Source organism: Octodon degus, unplaced genomic scaffold, assembly GCF_000260255.1.
Source record: "Octodon degus isolate 3935 unplaced genomic scaffold, OctDeg1.0 scaffold00013, whole genome shotgun sequence".
NCBI lineage: Eukaryota > Metazoa > Chordata > Mammalia > Rodentia > Octodontidae > Octodon > Octodon degus.
The window spans coordinates 18,058,114-18,070,017 of NW_004524589.1; the positions used below are offsets into that span (position 1 = coordinate 18,058,114).

The window sequence follows — 11,904 nt, forward strand, 5'->3', positions numbered from 1 at the left end:
TGATTTAAAAACCAAACTGCATAAAAAAGTGTGTATAGAAAGTCCTTTGATTCCTGATACTCTTTTTTATGTCCTAGGTAACCAATGCCATCAGTTATGGTTTACCCTTTCAGTACTTTTTGGGGTATGTGTGTAAACAAGCAATTGTGGGTATATTACCTACATAAAAGCATACTTTATATTGCTGTTATTTCTACAACTGAAACCTATTAAAGGTCTTGGTTTTTTTGTTTCCTTTTCACAACTACTTCCTGAAATTACTCCATAACCATAGAAAGCTCACTCTGGCTGCTATATAGAATATACATTATGTGGCAGTCAGTATAAGTAGAAGTAATTTAAGAAGCTCTTGCAGTATTACTGAACAGAGGTAGTTGGTAACTAGAGTAATAGTACTGTCTGTAGAAATGAACTTTATGCACTGTTTTAGTTATTTATTGCTGAGACAAAATACCTGACCTCCAGAGTTAAAGGGGAAGAAGGTTTATTCAGCTTACAGTTTGTAGAGGGTTTAGTCTGTAATTGGCTGGCTCCAAAGCAGGGTAGAAGGATGAGAGTTCATGGCGGTGGATGACAGCAAAAGCAATAAGAATACAAGTCTATTTCTGCCCCTTCTATCTTTATCCAGACTGCTGTGCCAGTCCAGTCAGTGAACTGATACAGCAATCACCCTTAATCCCAGCAGCCTTAATGCCAGCATTGCAGTATGAATCATCCACAAACTCTAGATTCAACCATGTCTAACAAAAGCCCTGTGAGCACATGAGGCTTTGGGGGGCTATCTAGACACAAACCATAACATGGACTAAATAGAAATGTAGAAAATGATAAATTCAGAATTTTCTTTTTCAGGAAAAAATTATTATAATGTAGGATATTGTTTCCTAAAATATTAATTACTATTTTTCTAGATGCAGAAAGAATTACTTGACACAGAATTGGATTTATATAAGAAAATGCAGGCTGGAGAAGAAGTCACTGAACTTAGGAGAAAGTATACAGAATTGCAGCTGGAAGTATGTTTTATCACATCTATTCCCAGACACTTAAAAACAAGTAGATGTAGCTGTAGTGGTCAACTTAAAAATGTTTCTCCTTTGTTCATGTTGAGAATTGTTGACGTTGGAGAGAGGGAAGAGGTTGACAGTTTTTCTTTTCACAATTTCTAGAGAAAAATCTTAATGAGGAGTAGTAGTTCTAACTATACATTCAAGTTCCTCCATTTATAGTGAATTTTTTTCTTTCCTTTGTGGTTTTTCTTTCTACAACTGAAACCTATTAAAGGCTTTTCAGGTACTCTTATGGAGACACTTCACATTTATAGGCTTAAATTGAATTGCTCTGAAGAGCAGACTTCCAGGGGATAAAACTGTTTTGAAAAGTGTGCTTACTTAAGTTTTGCCTATAGATGGTGCTGCAGGTGCAGTAAAAGAAAATAAACTATTTTCTTATAATTCAGTTACTGCTTATTTATATGAGAAATGCTTAACAAAATTGGTGTTTATAATATGACATGAAAATTTTTAGTATTTAGCAGAAAGATATTTAAAGTTAGAATTACCTTTTGAAACACACATTAATGGCATTTATACATTAGGGACATGTCTTTATTCACTGATACAATAAAGTTTTTGTGTATTTTTTACCTAACTTGATTATAATACATTCTTCAAATTGGTTTTTCAAATACAGTAGAAATCTGTTGAGTACTATAATACAGGTATTAAAAAACTGTTGCTTTATAATAAGCAAATTCTTATTGCTTTAGGTATTCAACTTGTCTTAAGGCCATATCTTGTCGGAGAGTCAGAAGCAGCTTAGGATATTGTCCTAAACTTACATTTGTTTGTATTCTTTGGAAACAGTTGTGTATGTGCCTCACCTAAGATAGAAAATTTCAAGTGTGTCTTATGTTAATACAGAAATTTATGTTCTCCCATTCTGGGGGATTCCATGTCACTATTGACATAAAAAACAAAATATCGTTTAAAAATTCTGGCCTATAATTAGATGATGGTATAATTAAAATTTATTATTAGTCATGTTTTTCTTCCTATTATTATATAGCTAAATACTAAATGAGAATTTCTATTTTCCTGTTATAGTAGTTTGTGTTTCACAGTCAGTGCACGAAATCATGCAGTATTTTCTAGTGGATGCTCGCTTACCACAGGAATTCTCATTTTTAGGATAAGTTAGTGAAATCAAAAATACTCCAAAATCTGAAACCTCAAAATTTTGAATTTTTGGATTAGGGATGCTCTACTGGTGCAGTCTATGCAAATATTGTACAAATGTTGCCATTTCCACTATGGTTCTAGATATTTCAGATAAAAGACACTCAATTTTAATTACCATATTTTTTAAAACTGTGTGTCTGATCTCTTCTAGGCTGCTAAAAGGGGGATTCTTTCATCTGGACGGGGTAGAGGAATTCATTCAAGAGGTCGAGGTGCAGCCCATGGCCGAGGCCGAGGGCGAGGCCGAGGGCGAAGTGTGCTTGGTCATGTTATGGTTGATCACCGTCCTAGAGCATTGGAGATTTCTGCATTTACAGAGAGTGATAGAGAAGATATTCTTCCTCATTTTGCGGTACTTTTTTACTGTCCAACAAAACAGATAGTGATAATCATCACTGGAGATAATTTGTATAAAGAGGAATTATGAAAACTTGCCTAATTTAAACTCACTGAGCTAAGCAAAGGGTTTGATTGTCCATAATAATCTTTTGAAAAACTATAAATTAAAACTGTACAATTTTTTTAATTACCTAGAAGAAATCGTATAATTCTTATACTGAGGTCTTTAAATATTGTGAAATGAATGATTTAATCCTTACTGTTTAAGAGAAGGCCAGCCAGTAATTCAGTTTTGTTAACTTTTACATATTACATAAGCTATCCAGAATATTTAAGAGAAACTAAAGTGGGCTGGCAAGATAGCTCAGCAGACTGAGTGCCTGCTTAAGCAAGTGCAGGGACTGGGGTTTGATCCCTGATACCATCAGCCACACCAACCCCACCCCCAGGTGTGCTGAGCCAGCCACCAAGACTAGGCATGATGGTTCATGCCTAAAATCCCAGTGCTGGGGAGGCTGAAAACAGGAGAATCACTATGAGTTTTAGCTGTGTGGTGAGGCCCTGTATCAAATACATAAAAAAAAAATTTTTTTTTAAATGGATTTTCATGATCCATCTCACCAGAAATGATGTATTTTGAAATGATGTATTTTGATATCTTAAGGTTGTCTTGGTCAATGAAAGGTTGTAATTAAAAAGAACCTCTCTAAAAGTAAAAGATATACCTGAAGGAGTCTTATGATTCATAGTTTAAATTGAACTTGGATTTTTTAGGTTTCATGTGCAGGATGGAAAAGATTTAAGCCACCTTAATCCTTTTCCATCGTAAATGTTGTGTTCTTAGTGATATCCCAAAGGTTAGTAACTAAGCATCAGTTTTATCCTCAGCTTTACAGTAATTACTCAGAAGGTATGAAGCAAATGGTTCTTTCTACTGTGAAAGCTTTTATATGTATTGATTTAACACAGACCCATTAAAGTAAACCATAAGCAGTAATGAATTTCATTTTATTAAATATAAAATTTTTAGCAACTTAGATAAGCATCTTTAACATTGACATGATGGAATAAAAAGAGAGGAGGAAAGTTTTAAGCAGGTACTAAAACTGGACTTTAGATTGTGGAAAAAAAGTGGGTTTTTTTCTTTTTTCTTTTGCGGTACTGGGGATCGAATTCAGGACCTTGCACATTCCAGGCAGGTGCTTATGCTGCTGAGCCATCTCCCCAGCAAGAAAAGTAAACTTGTAGATAGGTATACAAATGATTTAACCTTTTGAAAAGTTAGATTTCAGTGTTTGAGAGTCCTAGTCCAGGCTTACAGCATTTAACAGATATTTTGTCAGAACATAAGGATGGTATTAAAAGAAATGGTTTTTGTTTAAGAAATAACTAAAATGAGTAATATTTAAGAATGAGGATGATGGAAACAAAGGGATAAAGAAAAAAATCAGAGAACTAGAAAGGAACTTGGAGTAATCTAGCCCAACTCTTCCCTGCTGTGTATCTTACTCCACACCTTTCACAAAGGAAAGGCGATCCAGATAACTTAAGTGTCTTGCATGTAGTTACACAGCAAATCAGGAAACTAGCAGTGACTCTACTAAAATATCTGAACAAACAAGGTGAGTTTGTTATGGTTGTGTTTTGGTGAGACGAAGATGGCTTTGCTTTGAGAAATATGCAGAGCCTCTCAATGGACATTTTTCCATCCACTTGAAATTTGAGCTCTACTGAAGAGTTGACAGTGGTAGTGCACATTTGAAAATCACACATCTTAAAATAAAATTCAAGTTTAAAGTTTAACTTCTCTAGCTCAGCCAATGATTTGAACACAGGAAAGATTAGAGGAAGAAAAAACTGACATTATTAAAGGTCTATTGACTGTTACAAATTGTGATTACCATAATGCTAGTTTTATTCATTGGGCTAGTAATAGTGATAAAACTTACAGCTAAAATTTATAAAGCACATACTTTATAGCAGTTGTTACTCTGAGCGCCTTAACTCTTTAACTTAACTCAGTGTTCTTAGGTTTTGTTTGGACCACTCCATGACATAGGTACCTTTATTATGCCCATTCTCAATATGAGGAAAATGAAACATGAAGAGACTAGGTAACTTGTGCAAGTTCACACTGTTAACTACTAGTGACGGGTGTGAGTGGCTCTAGAGTCTCTCTCTACTGTACTCTGCAGAACTTTTCTGTAGAATTTTTAATGAGATAATTTTAGTTTTCAATAGAATGTATTAATAAAGGACTAGTGTATATACAATTGATGTGATATAAGTTGCTGTTGTAGAAAAATCTTCCTATACATGATGGAAAAACCCAATAATCGAAAACCGGCATAGGGGCTAGGGATGTATATAGCTCAGTGGCAAGTGCAAAGTCTTGAGTTCAATTCCAGGTACTCAAGGAAAAAGTATAATGTGTTTAGCTTTTTTTTTTCTCTTTTTTTTTTTTTTTTTGTACCTTTCATATTTTATTTACTCTTACATGTTCAGCTTTTAAATGTCTTACAAGAGTATATGTTATGACAGAGTATATAGCAAATCAAAGCATGGCCAGCTAGAATGTTACACTTTTGAATCAGGAAGCGTAGGCTGTCATCTTGGTAATTTATTCCTTTGAGAAAATGACTGAAATTCTCTGAAACCATTCCCACCTTACATATTGAAAATGATTTGAAAAATTCAGAGAATTTCTTTAAAGATTCAGGATGCTGCTTAAGAAACAATTTAGCTTGTCTTGGGACTGGAGTAATACTGGAGGAATGAAAAGTCAGTAAAGAAGCTCAGATTTGACCATTGATAAAGAGTACTTCAATTTCACTAATTTGGGAAAGTGTGTAATTTGAAGTAAGATTAGAAGATAAGACCATCCTTTAGATGATCTAATCGTATTAAGTATTAAAATGAGTTATTTACCATTCTTTCTCTGGAAACCTGTAAAAATTGTTACATGTTATGGGTTATACTTACAAGTATTTAATTGCCTTTGAGATTTCTGTATGTTTCGAAATACTTATTTGGAGTAAATACTTTTTCATATTTAAAGCAATATGGTGAAATTGAAGATTATCAGATTGATGACTCATCACTTCATGCAGTAATTACTTTCAAGACAAGAGCAGAAGCAGAAACAGTAAGTATTAAAATCTGTCAAAAATTAAGATGATTAATACTAAGTTTTCATATAACTGAATTTTATTTTATTTATTTTTTTGTTTTGTTTTTGGGTTTTTTTTAATGTCTTTTTTTAAGTTTGTATTTTATTTTTTAATTTTATTTGTGTGTGTGTGTGTCTGTGTGGGTGTGGCCAGCTCAGCCCACTAGGGGGCGGGGCTGGCTGGCATGTGGTGCTGGGGGATTGAACCACCGTCCCTGTGCTTTGCTAAGCTTGTTCTAAGTAGGTGCTTTAGACCACTGAGCCATCTCACCAGCCCATATAACTGAATTTTAAAATGTACTGAATAAACTACATCTTCACAAGAGGTAGAATATTTTAATTCATTCCCACAAAGAATGTCTTATTAATCCAGTTAGACATGGAATGTGGTATTCATTAGAATATATATGTAGTTAGTCACCAAGTTGAATGTCAAATTGTATTGTCTGGAGATGTCAGATATTCTTTTTTTTTTTTTCTTTCTTTTCTTTTTTTTACAGGAATTAGGACCATCTTCCTTCCTGTTACTCTTTTTTTTCAACTGCACCTGAAAATAATTCTACTTGGCATAGTACTAAAGTGGTAAGGGTTAAGATAGATTGTAGGGAGAATAAAATCTTGTTGTCCACTCTTCCTATTTCTTCATGTGCTGCTTCCAGGCCCCAAGAGGCTTAGATTCTGAAGAAGTGTCACCAGCTCAGCATAGCCTCCCAAATACATCATTACCATTATTTGCTCAAGATATAAAGTATAGCTTAAGCTTTTAGAGTACTCTAGTTTTTTAGGTTGTTGTATCTTGAATTGTCTTTGCAAAGACTGACTGGAAGTATCTGCATCTTGTCTTTCATTTGAGTTTAAAAGATTGATTTAAGGGGGGGAAAAGTGTGGGGGATTCATAGGACCTTTTTCTTACAAAAGCCTTGGGTGGGTGGGTAACATAGTATAAAGATTTTGATCATGCCATTATTCCATGGACTAATTTTCTGGATAACATGTAAACAGAGTAATAAGATGATATTCAGGGGCTGGGGAGATAGCTCAGTAGAATAAGCACTTCCCTGGCAAGTGTAAGGGCCTGAGTTCAATCCCCAGTTCCACCAAAAAAAAAAAAAAAAAAAGAAAAAGAAAAAAAGATGGTATTCAGAAGGTTTTAAATTGATGGGATCTAAATATGGTCTGAAAAACCTAAATTGCTGGGCATAGTGCCACACAACTATAATACCAGCATTTTGGAGGCTGAAGCAGGAGGATTGCTGAGAGTCCTAGGCCAACCTGGGCTATATAGTGAGTTTAAGGTCAGACAGAACTGCTTGGCAAAACCTTGTCTCAAAAACAAAAAAAAAAAAAAAAAGAAAAAAGAAAGAAAGAGAAAACTTAAATTAGTGTATCCCTTGGGTAGTGAATATTCCTCCCAGCACAGTTGTTAAGGGCTTATTGGTAGAAGTTAATATTGTTCTCAAAGGATTCATTGTAATAGGTCTAATGATACTCAGAAAATTGTTCAAGTTGGGTGTGGAATAACCTAGTTTGGGGAGTGGAGGTTGGGAAGTGGATAAGGGATTTTTTTTTTTTTTTTTTTTTTTTTGTATTAACAGAAAAATTTTTATTTAGAATAAACTTCTATGTCTAGCAAGGGGATTCTTTTCTACAATTGTAATTTATGATTATAGAGTTTTATTTTTAAAATATAGAGGGTTTTGTTTTTCTTAGGCATTGGGGGTTGAACCCAGGGCCTCTCCTGCCTGCTAGGCATGTGGTCTACCACTGAACTGTACTCCAGTAATGAGATCTAGTTTTGAGTAATTTTTTCATATGAAGAGCTTTTGTGAAAAAATAAATTTATTTCTGCTGAGAGTTCAAAACTTCCTTATGAACCTGTATATATACATACTACATAGAAAAAAGGATTTTCATCCAAAGATGATATTGTGTACTTTTTTTTTTCCTTCTTTTTTGTGGTTCCGGGGATTGGAACTGAGGACCTTGCGCTTGCCAAAGGCAGACACTTAGGCCACTGGGCTATATCCCCAGCCAACATTTTGAATAAGGTTCTTTTTCAGTGATGGCTTCAGTGAGTATTTTCAGTCTCACAGAAGAGAAATTTGAGCAAAGATCTTACCGTCTATTTTGTAGGAGGTAATATTATAGTGTTAGTTGTTATTGTATAGATGGTTAAAATATTATGAAGTTGTGGATTTAATGAGTACTTAAAAAGTATATGTACTACTGTCTGAGTACCTGGTTTGGGGAATGAGAAAGGAATCTTCTTTTTTTTTAATTTTATTTTTAATTTTTATTTTTTCCCATAATTTTATTGGGAAACAAATAGCAATGAGGCAGTTTCAAACCAAATTGGTAGGACAGTTTCAATAATTAACATATTGCATACATTCTTCCTAGTGGTTAATTGCTGTACAAGATGCGGACTTGATATCCTATTTACAAACACCATTAGAACAAATCCCAAGAAAGCAATCTTCTTAAATAATTTCTAGAGTTTTGCCCTTGGAAAGACCTGTTGATATATTCTTTCTTTGTTAGATTTTGCTAATTTGGCTTTTAGTGTATATTTTAATGTTTTCTGCACTGTGTATCTTTCCCAAAATGAATGAAGAAAAAAAACCACTTTAGGAATATGCAAGAAAGACTAACATTGAATTGTGAAGGTTGGTAAGTGATACAATGAAACTGAATGAGTTACCTTTGTGAGCACTAGTTTGAGCTCATTAGGCTGAAAAGAGTAACTACCACTGCTATGATAAACATTGGAATTAAGTTAGAAAAATTGTTAACATTTCCTTAAGCCTAAAGTTTCATAACATTTTGTAACATTCTGCTTTGAAAAGAATGGAAAATGAAGTTGAAGCTTATTTTATGTAAGCAATGATGTAAATGAGAGAAGGGGTTTTGAAACTTCTGAATTTGAAGGATCAAAATTGTTTAGGGAGGCTGGGGAGATAGCTTAGTAAGGGTCTGAGTTCAATCCCGGGTTCTGCCAAAAAAAAAAGGAAAATTGTTTAGGAATTTAAAAATTAATTTCACGAAAGGGTATCAGTGTTGTTTTTATGAAAAATGTGTAAAAAACCAGATTGACATATACCGTCATTACCATATAGTATGAAGGAAATTCTAGTATTGAAAACATGGGACATAAATTCATAATAAAAGGCCTTTACACACCCCCCCCCCCATCAAACTCTGGACCTTGTGCTTGCCATACAGGCACTTAAGCCACTGACTGAGCTCCCTGGCCAAGGCCTGCCTTATAGAAGAAAATTATTAAGCTTTTTGTTGATGTTAATTTCTAAATATTGTTGTTTTCTAGACCACTGTTCTAGATGATTGAGTTTTTACTTTTTTTAACCAAGAGATGCATGTTTCAAGATGAAAGTAGGAATAGAATAATGGAGATATTTTTCACATTACTTCAAACTGAAAAATTTTCCCTAGGGAAAAAGGTGGGACTATTTTAAAGAGATAGCAATAAAAAAAACCAAAACATTTTAACCTCTCAGTTAAAAGTTATCGTTTGACTCTGTTTAGAACATTGTTCCTTTTTTTTTTTTTTCCTTTTTTGATACTTTTTAAAATATTAGTACATTTGTAGTAAATTCCTTGTAGGTAGTTGGTACATGTGCATAATACATCTTAATTCCTTGTTTTTTCTCTGAGACAGGATCTTACCATGCAGTTCAGGCTGACCTTGTGCTCACTTTGTAGCCCAGGCTGGTCTCGATCTTGCAAGATCTTCCTGCCTCAGCCTCATGTGCCCCACCCTGTCCTGCTGCTAATTACTTTTTTGATTTGCGCTCATTCCACTCATCCCTTGGTCTCCTTTTTATTTCAGTGCATGATTGCAGTACATAGTGTTTATGTTCCTTGTGTGAAGTTGGTATACATATATATTTATATAACACATCTTAATGCTTTTATCCCCTATTCCTCTCCTCCCTGATCCCTCCCTGCCTCTCTTGAGGCCCCCCTTTCCTTTGAGAAAAATCTTTTCCTACAGAAGTAGCCTTATCACATTATTAGTGTTTTTTTTTTCTTCTGTTTTCCATGTACTTTTAAGGACCTGTGTTCTTTTTCAAAACAGGGACAGTGAGGTTCCTTTAGAAGAATCAGTCCCAAAGATCAAACCTGTAGTCTCAAACTCAAAAGTACAGTTTTTTTTTTTTTTAATATCAAAAGAACCTTGTTCTACCAGCTGTTTGACACCATTACTCAACTCTCAGAAGTTGTGAGGATTTACTCTTTTAAAACATGTAATTTATGTGGTGCCTTAGACATAGTAAACCTTATTATTAGTTATTGTACTTATTTTTAAAAATGAGTAATTGATAAAATAGTGAAATGGGATGAAGACTTGATGAAATAAATGATCCTAAGACTCATACTCGTAAACCTTAAATTAGAAATGCACAATTAGGTTCATAGAGCATTATGCAAAATCAGTCAGAAGTTGAAGGTGCCAAGTTAATGATGAATTTATAAGAATAACTGCATAAATGAATTCAGTAAAACATCAGGTTAAGTACATAGAGATGTTTGTGTGTGTGTGTGTGTGTGTGTGTGTGTGTGTGTGTAAGTAAGGACTGTATAATACCAATGACCCTATTTTGAAATAGGAACCTTATCTAGATTTTTCTTTTTTCTTTTTTTTTTTTTTTTTTTTTCAGAACCGGTGATTGAGCTCAGGCCCTTGTACTTGCCAGGCAAGCGCCTATTCTACTGAGCTATCTCCCCGGCCCCTGGGTCTTTTTTTTATAAACAAAATTAAAATTTTAAGAAAATCAGAGCCACATAAGCCCTCCCTGGGTTTTGTTATTTAGGAAAATAGCATATTTTGACATAGTACTTAGATTAAAACACAGTGGCTCTGTAATTTATATTACTAAGTACTGCTACATGATAGGCATTACTACTAAGTGAAATCTAGGTCTGAAGCTTATGAACAGGTAGCCAAGTACCTTTAATTCAAAAGTTAAAAAAAATAGAATTCTCTGTAAACTCTGCAAGTTAGATTTTACTTTTTTTTTTTTAAACATTAGTGATTATTTACAGTAACTATCCAAGCACCTGTTTGTTGGTTGTTTTCACCTGACTGCATTGCAGAGCATTTGTTCTGTGAGAACCTCTGTATACAGATTTTCTTATCTGACACATTTGTGAAAGACTGTTATCCCTTGGAATCACAATCTAGATGACCTGACAATTCAGGAGATACATTTCTTTTTGCACAGTATGGCTTTTTAAATTCTTTCTAGAATCATTTTCCATGTAAGATACAGAACCCATCTTGTAACTACTTTCCATTGGTTTGTTTTTTTTTTTTTCGTTTGTCAGATTTTTCATGAAGTCTTTTGATTGTAAGCTTCAAATTAATGTGTGTAAATAAGACTGAAGGCAGTCCTATGAATAAAATGGTTCAGCCTTAAGACAGACTTTTTTTTTTAAAGCCCTTCATATTATAAGAATTAGAATTCTATATTTTCATCATTGAGCTTCAGCAGTGTTTTACTTAGGACCAGTCTTACTTTGTTTGATCCCATTCACTACAGTCTTTCCCCTTATCTTGGCACTATTCCCAGTAATTGTATCTTTTCTGTAAACATTTCAGTATATGTAGTAGCTTAGATTTCTGATTTTCTCATACAGTTCTTTTATTTAAAGATCTAGATAAATTTGTATTTTAATATAGCTTGATATTGTTTTAATATAGCTTGATACATGGTTTGAACTCTTCAGTTTAATCATTTCATGATTATTGATCTTTGTCTTTCTATCACTAATGTTCATGTTGTACCAGTTTAGCCAGTAGGAGACTCAACTGGTTGGTTCCTGAATTTTTTTTTTTTTTTTTAGGATCCTATCAGTTTTTGAAAATTTCCTTGGTTTTTGATATGAAAAGGTATTCTTGGTTCACTTTATACGTTTTCTCTTCCAGGTGTAGAATGTACTGTTTCCCTGAAGAGTTTTTTTTTTTTTTTTAATTTTTTTTAATTGTTTTATTTATTTCAGAGAGAGAGAGACAGAGAGAGAGAGAGAGAGAATGAGTGTGTGTGGTGTGTGTGTGTGGCCAGCTCAGCCCACCAGGGGGCAGGGCTGGCTGGCATGTGGTGCTGGGGGATTGAACCGTGGTCCCTGATGCTTTGC

The 11,904-nt window shown here is 34.0% G+C and overlaps 1 protein-coding gene across 11 annotated transcripts in view; it reads left to right on the forward strand.

The window, feature by feature from the left end:
• The window catches only part of Rbm26 (RNA binding motif protein 26), a 90,913-nt gene that overhangs the window by 63,802 nt on the left and 15,207 nt on the right, over positions 1-11,904 (forward strand). For all 11 annotated transcript variants that reach the window (XM_023709604.1, XM_023709601.1, XM_023709600.1 and 8 more), the window contains 3 exons: positions 912-1,016; positions 2,392-2,592; positions 5,638-5,724. In XM_023709604.1, the coding sequence (XP_023565372.1) occupies positions 912-1,016; positions 2,392-2,592; positions 5,638-5,724 (393 nt within the window). The remainder of the gene's footprint in view (positions 1-911; positions 1,017-2,391; positions 2,593-5,637; positions 5,725-11,904) is intronic.